The sequence below is a fragment of the Meles meles genome, chromosome 1 (genome assembly GCF_922984935.1).
Source record: "Meles meles chromosome 1, mMelMel3.1 paternal haplotype, whole genome shotgun sequence".
Lineage (NCBI taxonomy): Eukaryota > Metazoa > Chordata > Mammalia > Carnivora > Mustelidae > Meles > Meles meles.
In genome coordinates, this window is record NC_060066.1 from 48,900,813 (window position 1) to 48,920,634 (window position 19,822).

Here is a 19,822-nt window from a genome sequence, read left to right on the forward strand (position 1 = left end):
GGAATTCTACCAAACTTTCAAAGAAGAAATAACACCAATTCTCCTGAAGCTGTTCCAAAAAATTGAAGCAGAAGGAAAACTTCCAGACTCTTTTTATGAAGCCAGCATTACCCTGATCCCCAAACCAGGCAAAGACCCTACCAAAAAGGAGAATTTCAGACCAATATCACTGATGAATATGGATGCAAAGATTCTTAACAAGATCCTAGCAAACAGGATCCAGCAGCACATTAAAAAGATTATCCACCATGACCAGGTGGGATTCATCCCTGGGTTGCAAGGTTGGTTCAACATTTGCAAATCAATCAGTGTGATAGAACACATCAATAAGAGAAGAGAGAAGAACCACATGGTCCTCTCAATTGATGTAGAAAAAGCATTTGACAAAATCCAGCATCCGTTCCTGATGAAAATGCTTCAAAGTATAGGGATAGAGGGAACATTCCTGAACTTCATAAAATCTATCTATGAAAGACCCACAGCAAATATCATCCTCAATGGGAAAAAGCTTGCAGCCTTCCCGTTGAGATCAGGAACATGACAAGGATGCCCCCTCTCACCACTCTTGTTCAACATAGTATTAGAAGTTCTAGCAACGGCAATCAGACAACAAAGAGAAATAAAAGGTATCCAAATTGGCAAGGAAGAAGTCAAACTCTCTCTCTTCGCAGATGACATGATTCTTTATATGGAAAACCCCAAAGACTCCACCCCCAAACTACTAATACTCATACAGCAATTCAGTAACGTGGCAGGATACAAAGTCAATGTACAGAAATCAGTGGCTTTCTTGTACACTAACAATGAAAATACAGAAAGGCAAATTAGAGAATCGATTCCATTTACTATAACATCAAGAACCATAAGATACCTGGGAATAAACCTAACCAAAGAGATAAAGGACCTGTACTTGAGGAACTACAGACCACTCATGAAAGAAATTGAAGAAGACACAAAAAGATGGAAGACTGTTCCATGCTCTTGGATTGGAAGAATAAACATTGTTAAAATGTCTATACTGCCTAGAGCAATCTATACTTTTAATGCCATTCCGATCAAAATTCCACCAGTATTTTTCAAAGAGCTGGAGCAAATAATCCTAAAATTTGTATGGAATCAGAAGAGACCCCGAATTGCTAAGGAAATGTTGAAACTGGCGGCATCACGTTACCCGATTTCAAGCTTTACTACAAAGCTGTGATCACCAAGACAGCGTGGTACTGGCATAAAAACAGACACATAGACCAGTGGAATAGAGTGGAGAGCCCAGATATGGACCCTCAACTCTATGGTGAAATAATCTTCGACAAAACAGGAAAAAATATTCAATGGAAAAAAGACAGTCTCTTCAATAAATGGTGCTGGGAAAACTGGACAGCGATATGTAGAAAAATGAAACTCGACCATTCTCTTACACCGTACACAAAGATAAACTCGAAATGGATAAAAGACCTCAACGTGAGACAGGAGTCTATCGGAATCCTAGAGGAGAACGTAGATAGTAACCTCTTCGATATCAGCCACAGCAACTTCTTTCAAGATATGTCTCCAAAGGCCAAGGAAACAAAAGCAAAAATGAACTTTTGGGACTTCATCAAGATCAAAAGCTTCTGCACAGCAAAGGAAACAGTCAACAAAACAAAAAGGCAACCCACGGAATGGGAGAAGATATTTGCAAATGACAGTATAGACAAAAGGTTGATATCCAGGATCTATAAAGAACTTCTCAAACTCAACACACCCAAAACAGATAATCATATCAAAAAATGGGCAGAAGATATGAACAGACACTTCTCCAACAAAGACATACAAATGGCTATCAGACACATGAAAAAATGTTCATCATCACTAGCCATCAGGGAGATTCAAATTAAAACCACATTGAGATACCACCTGACACCAGTTAGAATGGCCAAAATTAGCAAGACAGGAAACAACGTGTGTTGAAGAGGATGTGGAGAAAGGGGAACCCTCTTACACTGTCGGTGGGAATGCAAGTTAGTGCAGCCACTTTGGAGAACAGTGTGGAGATTCCTCAAGAAATTAAGAATAGAGCTTCCCTATGACCCTGCAATTGCACTGCTGGGTAATTACCCCAAAGATACAGATGTAGTGAAAAGAAGGGCCATCTGTACTCCAATGTTTATTGCAGCAATGGCTACGGTCGCCAAACTGTGGAAAGAACCAAGATGCCCTTCAACGGATGAATGGATAAGGAAGATGTGGTCCATATACACGATGGAGTATTATGCCTCCATCAGAAAGGATGAATACCCAACTTTTGTAGCAACATGGACGGGACTGGAAGAAATTATGCTGAGCGAAATAAGTCAAGCAGAGAGAGTCAGGTATCATATGGTCTCACTTATTTGTGGAGCATAACAAATAACATGGAGGACATGGGGAGATGGAGAGGAGAGGGAGTTGAAGGAAACTGGAAGGGGAGATGAACCATGAGAGACTATGGACGCTGAAAAACAACCAGAGGGTTTTGAAGGGGCGGGGTGGGGGGAGGTTGAGGAACCAGGTGGTGGGTAATAGGGAGGGCATGTACTGCATGGAGCACTGGGTGTGATGCCAAAACAATGAACACTGTTATGCTGTAAATAAACAAATAAACGAATAAAAAAAAATATTCTTTTTCTGAAATTTTCACTGTGCTCCCTAACATTAAGCTAAACCACATTCTAATCCTAAATGGATCAATTTTAGTCAATTTTAAAACAATATTCTAATCCTAAATGGATCAATTTTAGTAATTTTTTAAAATTCATGGCAAAAATTATGGATATAAAACTGACTGATAATTTGACTCATTTCCTCTTCAAAATACAAAGATTGGGGCCAATATATCACTTAAGTAACTTTTATCATTTTACATGTTTTTTCTAACTTCTGGCTTATGAAAACTACCATTACCTTCCCTATAATCACATTTTTCAATGTTCTATTTTAAGTTTAAAAATAAACTTAAAGAAATATTTCTGTATTATTTTCCTTTACTACTAAAAGCCATCTTAACCATTTTATTGGTATCAATTTTACAAAATGTCACAGTATATTTTATAGAACTTTAAAGATAAAAATTTACATTAAACATTAAATCCAGGCCAGTGCCATGAAAAGGACATATCACATCAAGAACCATTCCAATAGTAGATAAGAGCATCACCATGCAGAACTGTTTTCACACTAGGAAAGATCAGAAAAGGAAGACTGCTTTCTGTGATCCATCATGTGGGCAGACTCTAGATTATCCATAAAAAAAGTGTATCAGTTAATGATACATACTGCCTTTGTGAAGGCTTATTGATGATATGCATTAAAAAAGTTTCTTGATATTGCAGAATTGCAGGAGTTTAATTACTGAAGGGATTTTTTATTTTATTTTATTTTACTTTACTTTGATTTAATTTAATTTTACTTTATTTTATTTTTGCTTGAAGAGCCAGCAAAGGCAAGAGAATACAAAAGGTTGGCTTCAGGATCAAAAGCCCTGGTTCAACCCTATGCTAGAGTTAAACTAGTAAAGCTGAATTTCAGTCTTCAAACACAATAAAGGGATAGTCCTATAAAGCTACAAAGCTAAGATATCTCTCTCAAATAATTAATGGTAGAAGGAATTTACATATCATGAAACATTATTATTCTAATATAAGGTATTTTTAAAAGCTAATAAGAAAGAAGTTTTTTTCTCCTATGGCAGTATTCCCCCAGATATGCTGCACAGAGCTGCTTCCTGTGGTGGGGAAAGAAAACACGGGGATAACTTATTTCAGAAGTCATTTAGCCTCTGTGTAGTGTCCTACAGGAAATACTCAATACATGCTGGCATTTTGAAGTCTTTAAATTTTCACACGTCTATTTCCTCAGAAAACTCATTTCTGTTTGTTTATTCTTCATATTTTTAAGGTTAAACATTTATTAAGATTTATTGACTTCAAATTTCAGGGATTTCCAGGTGCTGGCATGTATTAAGGTATTAGTGGTGTCCAGTGGTTTCTGATTGTTTAAAGAAAAAGGTACTTTAAAAAATAGCTTATACCTTACAGCCACAGAAAGAATGAAGTACATGATACAATGTAGATGAACCACAAAAACATGTGATGTGAAAGAAGCCAGACACAAAAGGTCACATATTATATGATTCTATTCATATGAATTTTCTGAAATAGGTAAATCTAAGGAAACAGAAAGCAGGCTTGTGTGGAGCCTGATGCAGGACTTAGTCTCATGACCCTGAGAGATCATGACCTAAGCTAAAACCAAAGTCCTATGCTTAACAGACTGAGCCACCCAGGCACCCCTTACTTTGAGTTTTAAAATGACTTTATTGAGATAAAATTCAAATTCCATGAGACTCACTTTTTATTTTTATTTTATTTATTTTAAAGATTTTATTTATTTGACAGATATCACAAGTAGGCAGAGAGACAGGAAGAGAGAGAGGAAGGGAAGCAGGCTCCCTGCTGAGCAGAGAATCCGACATGGGGCTCAATCTCAGGACCCTGGGATTATGACCTGAGCCGAAGGCAGCGTCTTAACCCACTGAGCCACCCAGGCACCCCAAGATTCACTTTTTAAAATACACAGTCCATAGGGTTTTTTTTTTTTTTTAGTATATTCAACGAGTCAGCATCATAATCTAATGTTAGAATATTTTCATCATCCCCAAAGGGAATTCATACTCATCAGCAGTCATGACTCAAGGCCGTATTCCCCCAAGTTCCTGGCAACCACTAATTGTCTCAAATAAATTTGCCTACTCTAGAGATTTCTTATCAATGAAATTATAAATATGCATCTTTTGTAACTAGTTTCTTTCATTTAGCATAATGTTTTCAAGATTCATCCAGATCGTAACATGTACTTTTTTCCCTAGTACTGCCAAACAATATTCCATTATGAAGATATAGCACATTTTTAAAAATTCATTCATCTTTTGTTGGAAATCTGGGCTGTTTCCATTTGGGGGATATTGTGAATAAATCTCTGCGGACATTTGTGTACAAGTTTGAATGAATGTAAGTTTTCATTTTTCTGGTATATCTGAGTAGACTTGCTCAGTCAAATGCTAACTTTATGTTTAACATTTGAGGAGTTGCCAAAATATTTTCCAGAGTAGCTTCACCATTTTACTATCCCATCATAAATGTGTGAGAGTTTCAATTTGCCTAAATCTTAATGCTTATGATTATCTGTTTTTCATACTTAAATCATCCTAATGGGAAGGGAGTGGTATATAGATTGATTTACAATCCTCTAATGACTAATGATACTGGTCACTTTAATATGGTTATTGGCTATTTGTATATAATCTTTTGAAATGTACCTGTTCAAATAATTTGCTCATTTTTCAATTTGGTTAATTGCCTTTTTATTATTGAGCTGTGTTCTTCATAATCTGGATATGAGTCTCTTGTCAGAGGTATGATTTGCAAAAACTTTCTCCCATTCCAAGGGTTGCTTTTTCATCTTTCTTGATTGTGCTCACTGAAGTTCAAAATTTAAAATTTTTCTAAAATCCAGATTACCTGGTTTCTCTTCTGTCACTTGTGCTTTCTGTGTCGTGTTTAAGAAAACATAGCTTAATCCATGGTCACAAGATTAATTTGAAAATTTTCCTGTAAGAGTTTTGTGGTTTTGTTCTCAGATTTAGGTCTTTGATCCATTTTAGATTGTAATTATATATGGTGTGAGTTAAAGGTCTGACTTCATTCTTCAGCGTGTGGATTGATATACAGATGTGCCAGTACTATTTTTTGAAAAAATTACCTTTTCTGGAATTGAATTTTCTTGACATTCTTGTTGCAAATCATTTGGCCATGAAATTAAAGCTTTATTTCTGCACTTATAATTTTATTCCATTAATCTCTATGTCTATCTTTGTGCTGGTATTATACTGCCTTGAAACTGTAGGTTTGTAATAAGTTGCAAAATCAGATGTGTGTGTCCTCCAAATTTATCATTGGTTTATTAAAAAAGTTGCTCTTCAGGGCCCTCTAAATTTCCATATAATTTTAGAATCAGCTTACCAACCCCTACAAAAAGACAGCTGGTATTTTCATTAGAGACTGTGTTAAATCTGTAGATCATAAATGAAACAAGATGGGATTGGGAGGGAGACAAACCATAAATGACTCTTAATCTCACAAAACAAACTGGGGGTTGCTGGGGGGAGGTGGGATTGGGAGAGGGGGAGGGGGCTATGGACATTGGGGAGGGGAGGCGAACCATAAGAGACTATGGACTCTGAAAAACAACCTGAGGGTTTTGAAGGGTCAGGGGTGGGAGGTTGGGGGAACAGGTGGTGGGTAATAGGGAGGGCACGTTTTGCATGGAGCACTGGGTGTTGTGCAAAAACAATGAATACTGTTATGCTGAAAAAAATAAATAAAATGGGAAAAAAACATCTGTAGATCAATATAGGAGTATTACCATCTAAATAAAATTAGGTCAAATTAGTCACCAGACAGGTCAAATCATTTGGATGGAACTTTTAAGAGGGATGCAAACCTATTCTGCCACCACCAGTGGCTGTTAGTCTGGTTTTTACAGCTACCATAACTTCAAGGCTGCTGCTTTTCAGGTAACTGCAGAGTTAAGCTATAGTGAGATGGGAAGAGGGGAAGTCAAAATGTTGTAAAATTCACTCTTCTTAGCAAGATTCCACCATTTTTCTGGAATAAACACCTCTAGATTGATGTAGGTCTTTTCCAGAGTTATGAAAAAGTGGATATTCACAGTTTTTGCCACTCTGTTCATTTATGAATTTTTTTTGGAGGTCCTTAATGTTCCATTCCAAAAGTGCTTCTCTGGCTTATTTATTTTTTGTAGCTGTTTGTTTTAATATCCACTATCTGCAGCTGAACTCCATGAAAACTCTTTAGGAAATGTCATCCTAAAACACTGAAGAAAATATTACTTTCAAAAGTCTTGTTGTCTTTCAAATATTAAATTAACAGTGTCATTTTTTCAGTTCTTATCTTGCATGTTGACATAGCAAGGCATCTTATGCATGTGTTATCTGACCACTCTACCTGTATTACCTTGTCCAGCTTGCTTAATATCTGTCACTCAAGTTCCTTTTTTGTAAAATGAGGATTATAACCATACATGTCATAGAATTATGTATTCTATATTTATAATATAATAATTATATATAATATAATTATAATATAATAAGTCTATAATTCTGTATTTATAAAAAAGTATTATGCAAGGTAGTATTTATAAATTATTAGGAGTAGTGTCAGATCAAAAAATATTTTATATAATATATAATTATTCCATGGAAAATGCTGTTGGTGTACTGACAGGGACTGCATTAAATTTGGGCAGCATTAGCTTTGGGTAGTACAGACATTCTAACAATATTTTTTCTTCCAATCCATGAGCATGGAATGTCTTTCTATCTTCTTATGTCATCTTCAATTTCTTTTATCAGTATTTTATAGTTTTCAGAGAACAAGTCTTTCACATGTTTGGTTAAGTTTATTTGTAGATATTTTATTGTTTTTGGTACAATTATAAATAGGATTGTATTCTTAACTTCTCTTCCTGCTGCTTCATTATTAGTGTATAGGAATGCAGATTTCTGTATGTTGATTTTGTATCCTGCAACTTTACTGAAATCTTTTATCAGTTCTTACAGTTTTTGGGTGGTCTTTAGTTTCCTACTTATAATATAATATGACCTGCAAATAGTGAGATTTTTTTCTTCTTCTTAACCAATTTGGTTGCCTTTTTTTTTCTTGTTGTGTACTTTCTGTGACTAGGTTTTCCAACAATATGTTGAATGGAAGTGGTGAGAGTAGATATCCTTGTCTTGCTCCAGACCTTATGGGAAAAGCTCTCAGTTTTGCACTTTGAGTATGATGATGGAGGTGGGTTTTTCGTATAAGACCTTTATTATGTTGAGGTATGTTCCCTCTAGACTTACTCTGCAGAGATCATAAGTGGATATTTATCATAAATGGATATTGTACTTTGTGAAATGCTTTTTCTATATCTATGGTCAAGTGGGGTTTTTTTAATCCTTTTTGTTTTGATGCAATGTATCACGTTAATTGTTTTGTGAATATTGAACCACCTAGGCACCCCAGTAGTTTTTTATTAATTGAAAATATTCCAATACAGAAATGGAGAAAGTTATGCATATGGGACTTCTACACTGGTATTACTTACTAATACTCCTGTATCAAATGCTCAGAGCAGTCATTTGTTGTGCTTGGGTAACACACGTTCTGATCAGCTGTTGAATAGTTCTATCATCTCTGGTTTCAGTTTCACTATTTAGAATGTAAGATTCCATGGCAAGATTAGAGAAATAAATATCATGGCAAAGCTTTCTGGTATCATCATGTGACTGAAGAGTTTGCATTAATTTTTGCATTAATTTTCTCAAAGTCTCACAACCATCTCTTGGATAGGGAAAGACAGAAATGGAGCTAGTCCCTCACAATGCAGATGAAGACTGAAAAATCTTTCTTGCCAGATTTCAAGGACAAATCTTCATGAATCAGGGCACACCACCTTAGTTGCAGTGAAAGTATATCCATGCTTTAGAATCAATGCATGTTCTTCAAGTATGTTTGCTTTTAAGAGAACCTTTGTCTTTATGATAGGCCTAAATATTTGCCTATTTCTATTACAAGAGCATATTATTTGAATTATGGTTAATTTACTTATGGAAAAGATGCCCACTAGTTTTTTTATGAGATTTGGCTACTGTGTTTTTATATGTTACATGAAATTTAAACCACAACAGAAAAGACAATCTATATAGGCTAAATAAATTAAAATTTAGTAACATAAAAATATTTTTTAGCATTAAAAATAAATACAAGAGTTTACTTAAGTGAGGAACTGTGGTGTTTTTGAGATATAACCTCATAAAAGGTGGGAGTAAAATTTTAAAAAATGAAAGAAATAAAAGAGAAATTACTCCTAAGACTTAACAGACATCAAAAAGAAAACAGTAAAGATGATAAAGATATAAGGAAAAAAAACCCTTATAGTAATTATTTCATGGAAATCTATCAATGTTAATATAAAGGTAGACAGTAATAAAATTTTGATCTGGGATCTAATTCCATGTTACCCACTAAATTGAATTCTGAAGTAAGTTAATTCTCTTAGCTTTCATGAGCTTTAGGTTGCCAATCTTAAAAACCCCTGCTGCTCAGGCCAAAATATAAGAGACCCAACGGAAAAACTCTTGAAATCATTTGAATTAAGTAACATATATCTTTGGCTATATATTTATATTCTGTTGTAGTGCCATTTTCACTTAAACTAGAGATATGTATATGTGTTAGCTAGTACTTAAAATCATAATATTTTTATCCTGTTAATATTTTATTGTTTAAGAAAGCTGAATGAGAGGGTGGGTGAGTAATGGGGAGTTTAGGAATCTGCCTTAAATTCCAAAGTTCCAAAGCACCCACCAGAAGAGACCAGAAGGTGCAAACAGCTGTGTAGACTTGCAGGAGAGAAACCAAAGCCTCGGCCTCAGATTAAAGTCAGCAGCCTAGTGACGAAGGGCTAACAGGGGGAATACTTTAAATAACAGCAGCAGAGGTGAAATGCACACATAAGTAAAGAAAAGAGAGAAAGACACTTGGTTATACCTGTTTTTTAAGTCGGATGAATGAAGAGATTTACAGAGGTCAGATATTTAATGAATTGACTGTTTGGGTAGTGAAACAGATCTGGACTATCTGAATTAGATGTCTTAAAAACTCAAGAGAAGGATTTTGACACAGGTATATGTAAAGACAGAAACATATTTTTTATGAAGTGTTCGAAAATATGTTCTATTGAAATATGAATTGAAAAACCTTATTTAATATGAAAGATGAAATAAAAGTTGATACATATTTGTCAAGGAATGAAAGTTCACATTTTAATAGTCAATCACCCAACTTTTAAGATACCATGAGAATACAGTTTTTGCTTTGAATTATAATTTTAAAACCTTTTTGAAAAAAAACAAATACATGGTTACAAACACTAACCCGTGAATATATCTTTATTGTGAAGAATTCAACAAAAATATATGTAGAAGAAAGAGTTAATTCTTCACTGTCCCTCAACTCTTCCCTCCACCAAGGTAATGGTTTTTAAAATACTTATTTTTGGACTGTTTTACTGGATCTACTTCTATGTACTTTTTACTATGAATTTTTATATATGTATATATGCAGATACATCTGTATATATAACTTTAGATTTGTATAAATATGTGAAAATATAATCATATTATTTATATAACTCCAAAATTGCTCTATTTTTATCTACTGTCTTTAATAATTTTGATAAGTTTCCATGTCAATATACAGAGAGATCTACCTCATTCTTTTTAACAACTGTCTAGAATTTCATTGAATACATGTATCATAATTTAGTCTGCCTTTTATTCTGTGAAAAATATGTATCATTGTAATCTATCTTCTATGAAGGTCACCTAGGTTGTTTCTATATTTTTACCATAGTAAGTATAATTTCAGGGATTTATGATAAAAACAAATTAATTTTTAAGTTATTATCCCCTAGTTAATGCAAAGCAATAGTGAAGGTTCTTTCTTGCCTTTCAAAATCATTTTGCCCTTTGCAAACTCCTATCATTTAGTTTTCACTGCTTGATGTCAGATTAAATGAAACTAATTATAAGAGATGACCACTGGGGGAAAAGTCTTGAAATACGTCAACAGACATATGACATATTTCAAAAGACACATGTTCTCTGAAATTACAGTTATATTTTTAAGGCATGATCCTGATGAACCACTTTATAAAAACAGCAAAATATTAGACACAGACTGAGTTAAAGTGTGTTTGAAATTCAATTCTAATCAGGAATATTCTGCATGATATTTTTGCCTTATGGTTCTCATCTGTGGAGAATAATAATACTTTTATTTGTGTCTGTGAGGAATAAATTAGGGATATCCCCTGACATAAATAATATATTAAATAAACTTAATTCTACTCTTATAATAGGTATTTCACAAACCAAAAAAATGGTATTGAATTCTGTTGTGTCAGGTGTGTGTGTGTGTGTGTGTGTGTGTGTGTGTGTATTTGTATACCTCTCAAAAATTACAATATGAAGGGGCGGGCGCCTGGGTGGCTCAGTGGGTTAAGCCGCTGCCTTCAGCTCAGGTCATGATCTCAGGGTCCTGGGATCAAGTCCTGCATCGGGCTCTCCGCTCAGCAGGGAGCCTGCTTCCCTCTCTCTCTCTCTGCCTGCCTCTCTATCTACTTGTGATCTCTCTGTCAAATAAATAAATAAATAAAATATTTTTAAAAAATTACAATATGAAGTACTTCTATTAATGTACCCAATGTATCCTTGGTAAAGGGACTGGAAATTTAAAATTGGAAAATCTGTCTGGAGAGGTTTTGTGCCCAATATCTGGGGCAATATCTGGATAAGTCAATTGCTATGACCATTTGCTCTCTTAACTATGTAATCCAAAGCTAGATTGTCATTAAATGCGTATATCAATGAGTGGTTTTCAAAGTATAGTCCCATACTAGCAGTGTCACTTGGAAAATTACTGGAAATGCAATTAAGCCCATCCCACACCTACCAAACTAAAAATTTTAGAACTGAACACAGCAATGTGAGTCTTCTGCGTGATTGTGATGCATGCTCAAGGTAGAGAAAACACTAGTGTATATCATTAAGACATCCATACTAAAATGTGGAATGGTATTCATTTCAGTACTTATAACTACAAACAAAATATACACAAACAGCACATTTTAATGTATCAAGTGAAAATATCAATATTATAGAGAACTCAAAATAGTGACACACAATCTATGTTGCTAAATTCCCTCCAGATTAGTCTGTTACCTGTGCTGCCTTTTACCCAGGTTTCAGAAGTGACACTCTTACTAAGTATTTTCAGATGCTCCTCAGGTAACTGACAAGTCAAATCTGGAATTGTTTTCAGCATTTTCCACACAGTTTTGTGTTCACGCAATGTCCTATAAACTGGCCTTAAAAACAACATCAAAAAGATTAAATGTGTATATTAGCAAATTGAGATTAGCAAATTGAGAGAACACAGCTTAACTACAAAGAGACAAACCAAAAATTCCTGATTTTCAAGCTTTCAAATTTGCATTTCTTTTTTTATTCCAGGTTTGCTTAAGGATACCTATGATGATACTCTATTTTTGTCTTGGTAATCAACTTTAGAATTTATTCTCCTTCCAGCACTAAGATGTACATCCGTGAAACTTGAAACTTAAGGAAATTATCTAATGCCTTTACCTTTAAGCACTTTACTCAGTGCTTCAATTGTAAGACTATATCTTTTATTATTAGTTATTAATAATAAAAACCTCTTTCATTTAGTAAAAGGATTGATTTTTTAATCCAGTGTATACTTTAAGTTCTTTCCAAGTACTATTAAATTAAATGAAGCTACAATTTAACATTTGATAAATATTTTAACTGAAAAAAATGCACATGTAATTTTAAATAAAACACAATCATCATGTGATGGATGATATTTATTTGCTTTAATCATTAAATTCACTATTTAATATATATATAATATCATAATAAAGTTACAAAATTCATGTTGATCCTAAATTCTCAAGAGACTAACTTATCATACCACTGCTAAATGCTCAATATTTTTCAAGCAATTTTTAAAAATCATTTTGAAAAATCAGTTTGGCAACAGAAAGGGAATTTGGAATACTCATAAATGCAGGTTTGCCAGAAATAGTCCCAGTTTAGATGTAATGTCCAGTTGAGACACCTGGTATGCATGTGGTTGTGTGCACACATTTACTAGATGACAATATATTGTGCTTTTTGTTGTGGGTTCTAGCAAAAAAGAAGTTGGAAAAATACTAATGTAGTAGATAGTCTTAAGAAATAATCTCAAGAAAATTGGCTTCCTAGTTAACATCATTTAAAAGTGTGTACTTCAGATGCAGTAATAAAGATGAGTGTTATTAAATAACATTTTATAACCAAAAACTAAAATATGTATCATTGATTTAGCAATAAAACAGGAGGTGGTAAAAAATAATAATATCACAGCAAAAAAATAAAGCCAAACATTTGATATATAAGTTGTCTGCAATAACTTATTGGAAGTTGGAAGGCATACCAAGTACCTAGGAAACCCACTGTTTCACAGAAAGTAGATGGAAAAAGCCAGAAAGTTACTGTTTTGTTTGCTCGAGGTTACTTCTTTCTTGCAATGTATTATCAGGGGCCTAAAATTGGACAGTTTTCAAGCATAAATGGAAAGCAATGGAAGAGATCTAGCAATGTGGGGCATAAATGTAAAAGCCAAGTGCTTCTTGATTCCACACAATAACAACAACAACAAAAAATTGAAAGATATTTGACTATCAAAGATCTATTACATTTTCTCAATTAAATAAAGGCCCTTAACCCTGTGTTAAAGTCCTAATTAGAAGCTTTGCTTTCTCAACCAAGCCTGTTGTTACAGAAGAACTTAAAGTAGCCTACATTAAAAGAGAGGAAGGCACAGGGAGAAGAAATAAACAAGGATTTAAAAACATTGTCTAGAACAGAACCTTGGATTTGGTTACTGGTATGCAGAAGATACTGGAGACAGATCAGAAACACTGACAAATGATCCACATGGTCCATGGTTCTGAAATTCTCATGGAACTTTTCATTTGATTCTAACATACACTCCTGTGTTTACCATCCTCAAGATGATAAATCAAGACATTCATGTCTGAAACTTGGCCTTCACTTTCTCTCTTTAAACACGGCCTTCCTTCATCCATTCCTTCCTTCTCTCTCATTTCTACCTTTACGATTTGTCAGGAATGTTTTTGTATTTTTTTAAAGATTTATTTATTTATTTATTTGACAGAGAGAGATCACAAGTAGGCAGAGAGGCAGGCAGAGAGAATGAGAGGGAATCGGGCTCTCTGCGGAGCAGAGAGCCCGATGCGGGACTCAATCCCAGGACCCCGAGATCATGACCTGAGCCGAAGGCAGCGGCTTAAACCAATGAGCCACCCAGGCGCCCCAGGAATGTTTTTTACATAAATCATACCCACTCTTTCCTTACCTATTCGATCTACAAAAGCTCTTAGGAAAGAAATTAGATTAACAACAACAACAAAAAAAAAATACAACATACATTGAGAGATGTTAGGAAAACTATAATGTCCTAATTATTATCAGTAGAAAAGAAGTTTTTTTTAAATTAATAGTGTCATTATTATCATTACAAGTTATCAGACCACATACAATGGTGTGAAAGAAAATGTTATTTTCTTGAATTTTCATTTAGCCACCTCTATGTGTATTTCTAGCTCTAAATCCAACTAACTAATCACAAAAAAAACAAAATGTTAGTATATTCTAAGTATTTAGAAACATTAGTTGGAAACAAAATAATTTAAGGATTTTCCCTTTACTTCTTTTTCTCCCAGTGATTACATCAAACCTAAGAGCTTATAGAGTCATGACTAGTTACATAATTGGCACTGGCATCTGATAAGATGAAACTACTATATATAACCACTGGCATTCATGCTGGCACCCATTGAATTCCTAAATGTTTCCAGTTGTAGGTACACATCATCTAGATTTTTGTTAAGCTCTTATAAACCTGCTGACTTTTTCACTCTTGGCTAATTCTTCACATTTCTTGTGGTAAGGAGAGTACGATTGCTTCAGTGAGTATCTCTGGACACTGGGACACTGGTTAGGGCTCTCTTAAGACCTTTACATCCCTAATACTAGTTCACTCACATTTACTCAGATGTGCAAATGAAATGGAACTTCTGCATTTTTCTCTAACTATAGTCTAAGAGTCCCCCATTTACTGGATTAGGGTTAAAACAAAAAAATCCTTGCATTTTCCTCGTAAAATATTACATGCCTTCTGATACAGGCGCCATTTAACTTAAATGTTGAGGGTACATGGAGCTTCCCATACTAGCTTCCCATACTATGATTTATATGGTTTTTCTTCAAGGACTTAAAGACTGTTTAGTAAAAATATTTAGTCTTCCAGAGTTACATTTTTCCAAGAGGTAGTGCAAGTATATCTCAGGATTGACTCTGTCCTCCTGGCACTGGTTAGAGAAACAGTTGGTCTGCATGTGTTGAAAATTTTGCCAAAGACATATAATCAACTTTTATTACAGAACACATAAACACAGCCATTAAACTTGGGCAAGATGTTTGTCAATGAAACAAGAGTAAATCTGAACAGTCAAATACAAATAAGGGGATAAAGTAAGGGGAATATGCTATAAGAAATAATATTTAAACTGGGGATCAAAGAGGTTAATTTCCTCAAGGACACATAACTAATAATAATAAAAAAGAAACTGAAATACTAAAAATTGTTCAGCTATGAGCAAATCATGCTGCTAGCACAAACACTACACACAAACACACAGGTACAGAAACACACACACACAAAAACTAAATTTAAATAGAATAATTCCAGACACTCAAGTTAATGAGTTATGTAATAGAAAAAAAGCACACAGCTTTCTTATTTAAAACAGAGTCAAATATTATATGTGGAACGGTACACATGATAGCTTTAGGTAATATATTAAAAGTTGAAAATAAGTAGTCAATAATAGAGAAAAAGTATTCTACTGCATGTTTTCAAGAAGATATCATTTAGGATATTACAGAATCAGGGATATAATACAGAATCCTAGGTAGAAAGACAAACCTGCAGTATTGGTGACATGTTATTAAGGCATACATTGCATGATTGCAAATATATCAGAAATACTCTAGGGACAAGATTATAACTAAATCTTAATGATCTGATTTTATAATTGAAAAATACCATAATTAAAATATTCACTGCAGACATTCCATTTTATGAACCAGAACTTAATGATTCAGAAATTACTATCTTCTTTAAGATTGTTTCCTTTACATAACTGATTAAATTTAAAGTGTTAACTTATCTCATCAGTTATTGCCACCATCTGGTTTCCTTTTCCTTTAAAACAAGATAACTATATACTAGGCCATACCTGAAATAATAATTATCAAGTATAATTTCATCCATTAAACTATCATTCTAAATTGCTGCATATAGCTTGGCAAAAGAACTGCATGGTCTATTATTTGTTTTTTATTTACACTTAATTTAAAATACCTAAGCTGTTTAATTTGAAGAACTCTCTGAGTATGTAGGTATTAGAAATTCTGTTAAGACAACTTCCTATTCAGGGCACCTGTATGGCTCAGTCAGTCTTTTGATTCAGCTCAGGTCATGATCTCAGGGTCTCCATGAGATCCATGAGATGGAGCCCAGTGACAGGCTCCAAACTGGGCATAGAGCCTGTTTAAGATTCTCTCTCTTCCTCTCCTTCTGCCTCCACAATCTCCAGCCCCCCCACGCCGTTCTTGTCGGTCAGCTCACATGTGTTCTCTCTCTCTCTCTCAAAAAAAAGAAAAGAAAAAGAGAAAAGAAAAGACAGCTTCCTATTCCGGCTGGTCAAATAGAAAAGAAAAATAAGCAAAAAAAACAGGAGTAATTCTGATTGCAAGACCTCATTCAGGAAGTGTTCCCAGAAGGCCCAAGGTCTCTAAAATGAAAGTAAATGTCAGAAATGATAATATTTTTACTTTTCAAGGACTTATAAACATCAAAGAAAATATCTCTAGGTACTGTTATAAAACATTCATTTCTTAAAGAAAGATTTTATTTATTTATTTGAGAGACAGAAAGAGCATAAGCAGGGGGACCAGCAGAGGGAGTGGGAGAAGCAGACTCCCCGCTGAGCAAGGAGCCTGAGGCAGGGCTTGATTCCAGGGTCCTGGGATCATGACCTGGTCCTAAGGCAGACACTCAACCAAATGAGCCACCCACATGACCCAAAACAATCATTTTTTTAAATTGGAAGTAAAGGTATATGGAGATAGAGCTGATTCAAAATTTGAAGAGCTGTCAAAGTAAAGAGGGATTAAGATTATTCTGTCTGGCAATTATGAACAGAGGTTATAAAGAGGTCAATTTTTCCTAATTAAAAGGTACAATTAAAATATTAAGAACAATAAAACAGATCCTTGGGAAATATATACGTGTGTGTGTGTGTGTGTGTGTATACAAACACACAAAATTCAAGTGTTAGTTCCCTATCAAAATCCTCCTACTGTTTGGGTTCACACTTTCTTTTAATAATGGTTAAAAATAATCAACTAAACAGAAATCAACAGGAGGCTCAGTCTCATGTGCTGTTGGAAACTTGATAATCCTCTAATATCCCTGAGAACTTGGGAAAGCTTATGTTTCTCCCTGTAGTTCCTTGCTGTTTTCCTGTTTTCACTAAATGCTTAATTTCTGGTCTTGGAGGCAGAATCAGCTATGGTCAGTTTTATTTTGTCTTCTTTTAAATAACGTTTTATTCATTTCTATGTGTAAGTCAGGTCAAATAGAGAACAGATTACCACTTGTCTCAATTTTTGATATTTTCACTAATATCATCATGTGACTCTTTTTTTTTTTTTAAAGATTTTATTTATTTATTTGACAGAGAGAGATCACAAGTAGGCAGAGAGGCAGGCAGAGAGAGTGAGAGGGAAGCAGGCTCCCTGCCGAGCAGAGAGCCCGATGCGGGACTCGATCCCAGGACCCTGAGATCATGACCTGAGCCGAAGGCAGAGGCTTAAACCACTGAGCCACCCAGGCGCCCCAATCATGTGATTCTTTATACAAGGATTGTACAAGAGCAGTAGTATTCAAAAACACACAAACAGTCACAGAGTGGTTTGTTCAAACTAAATCTTACATAAAGTATTCATAAATAATGTCAATAAAAGCATAACTAAGGGGCGCCTGGGTGGCTCAGTGGTTTAAACCTCTGCCTTCTGCTCAGGTCATGATCTCAGGGTCCTGGGATCGAGCCCCGCATCGGGCTCTCTGCTCAGTGAGGAGCCTGTTTCTCCCTCTCTCTCTGCATGCCTCTCTGCCTACTTGTGACCTCTCTCTCTGTCAAATAAATAAATAAAATCTTTAAAAAAAAAAAAAAAGCATAACTTAAAAAAAAAAGCATAACTATACTAGTTTAAGGAATAGGAGAACATATCCGTTTCTACACAAGGTATAGTTTCCACATGGACCAACATGTTCACCTGAAGGAGCTGTGAGGAATCCACAAATCTGATGGAAAATTATGGGATATCCAAGCTTCCTTTCAAAATGAATATTCTATTTTTTAATTAGTTGATTTCATTTTATTTATATTATCATATAATTATAACAAATTACATTTTCAAATCCAACTTTTTCCTTTTAAAATGATAAAGTTTAGTCTTGTATATGTTAAGTAACTTGCCCAAGGTTACATGGATAATAAATAGCAAAGCCAGGATTTTATCCCAGGTAGTCTCACTCCAGAATCCAGATCCCCATCTACTTAGCCACCATACTAAGTCAAGTTTTCTAGTGATTTTCATTTATTCTCAGTTATTAGGCTAATTGAGCTAAGGCAGGGTCTGTTCCAGGTTTTGCTGAGTCAGACACATAAATTAAAAAATTGGTACAAAATGCAGTTGACCCTTGAACAACACAAGAGTTAGGGGCACTAACCTCCCACGCAGTCAAAAATCCACATGTAACTTTTAACTTCCCCAAAACTATGTACTAAATAAGCTACGGTTGATGAGAAATTTATTGGTTAAACATAAGTGGATGATTAACAAATTTTATGTTGTATATAAAAATATATATATTACATCTATAAGTATATATAAATAAAACATTATTATGAAAATAATAGTGAAGAGAAAATATATTTACCATGCCATACTGTATTTGTCCAATAAAAATACTGTGTGTATAAGTGGACCTGCTCAGTTTAAACCTGTGTGTTCAAGAGCCAATTATAGCTATTTAGAAAGAGAAGAAAGCACTAAAAATTACAATTTTTAAAAGTTGGGTGGTTTTAAATCACCATAAAAACCCAGAAAAAAAAATGTTACAATACTTTTATTGATTATTTGCCTACATATATCTATAATATTTATTTTTATAGAATTTGTCCCGAATTTCTTATATATTTTCACTTCTTTGCATGAGAGCAATTTTATATTAATTTTTTAAGATTTTATTTATTTATTTGTCAGAGAGAGAGCACAAGCAGGCAGAGACAAAGAGAGAAGCAGGCTTTCTCCTAAGCAAGGAGCCTGATGCAGGGCTCAATCCCAGGACCCTGGGATCATGACCTGAGCTGAAGGAAGAGGCTTTAACCCACTGAGCCACCCAGGTGCCCCTTATATTAATTTTTATTGACAGAATAGAGTCTTCTCTTGAGCTTGATTGGTAGATTTTTTTAATTAGTCAATAATTTTAAATTTTTTTAGCTTTACAACTGATTATTAGTAGAGTAACATAAAATTTCAGTATTTTTGTCAAATTTGGAAAAATCCATAACTACATTTCTTTCATCTATGATATATAAGATTTGGAAAGCTCTTCCACAAATTTAACTCTCTCCATACATTCTAAAGTATGTGCCAATCCATGGCCCACACATGTCTGGTATCAGGCTTCCATAGAACAGTTGTATATGGTGATAAGAGCTCTGGTTCTGCTTCTTAATCTCAAGATGCTGTTGAGTCCACTATGTTTGGTAGGGCTATTCCTGATAGTCATTCATCCACAAGCCTAACAAGCATTAACTGGCATATGTAGCAGTGACTAAGAACCAAAAATTATATCTCACTAGACCAAACTGAAATGTATCTCTAATGCCTTTTTCCATAAACTGAATCCCCCAAATGACTAAAGCCACTCCAATGCCGGGTGCCATGAAAGTG

At 34.5% G+C, this 19,822-nt stretch overlaps 1 protein-coding gene across 1 annotated transcript in view; it reads right to left on the bottom strand.

Annotated features, from left to right (window-relative positions):
* CNBD1 (cyclic nucleotide binding domain containing 1) overlaps positions 1-19,822 on the bottom strand; it is a 385,468-nt gene that overhangs the window by 119,208 nt on the left and 246,438 nt on the right. Inside the window, exon 5 of the mRNA XM_046007793.1 lies at positions 11,867-12,012. Coding sequence (XP_045863749.1) covers positions 11,867-12,012 — 146 coding nt within the window. The remainder of the gene's footprint in view (positions 1-11,866; positions 12,013-19,822) is intronic.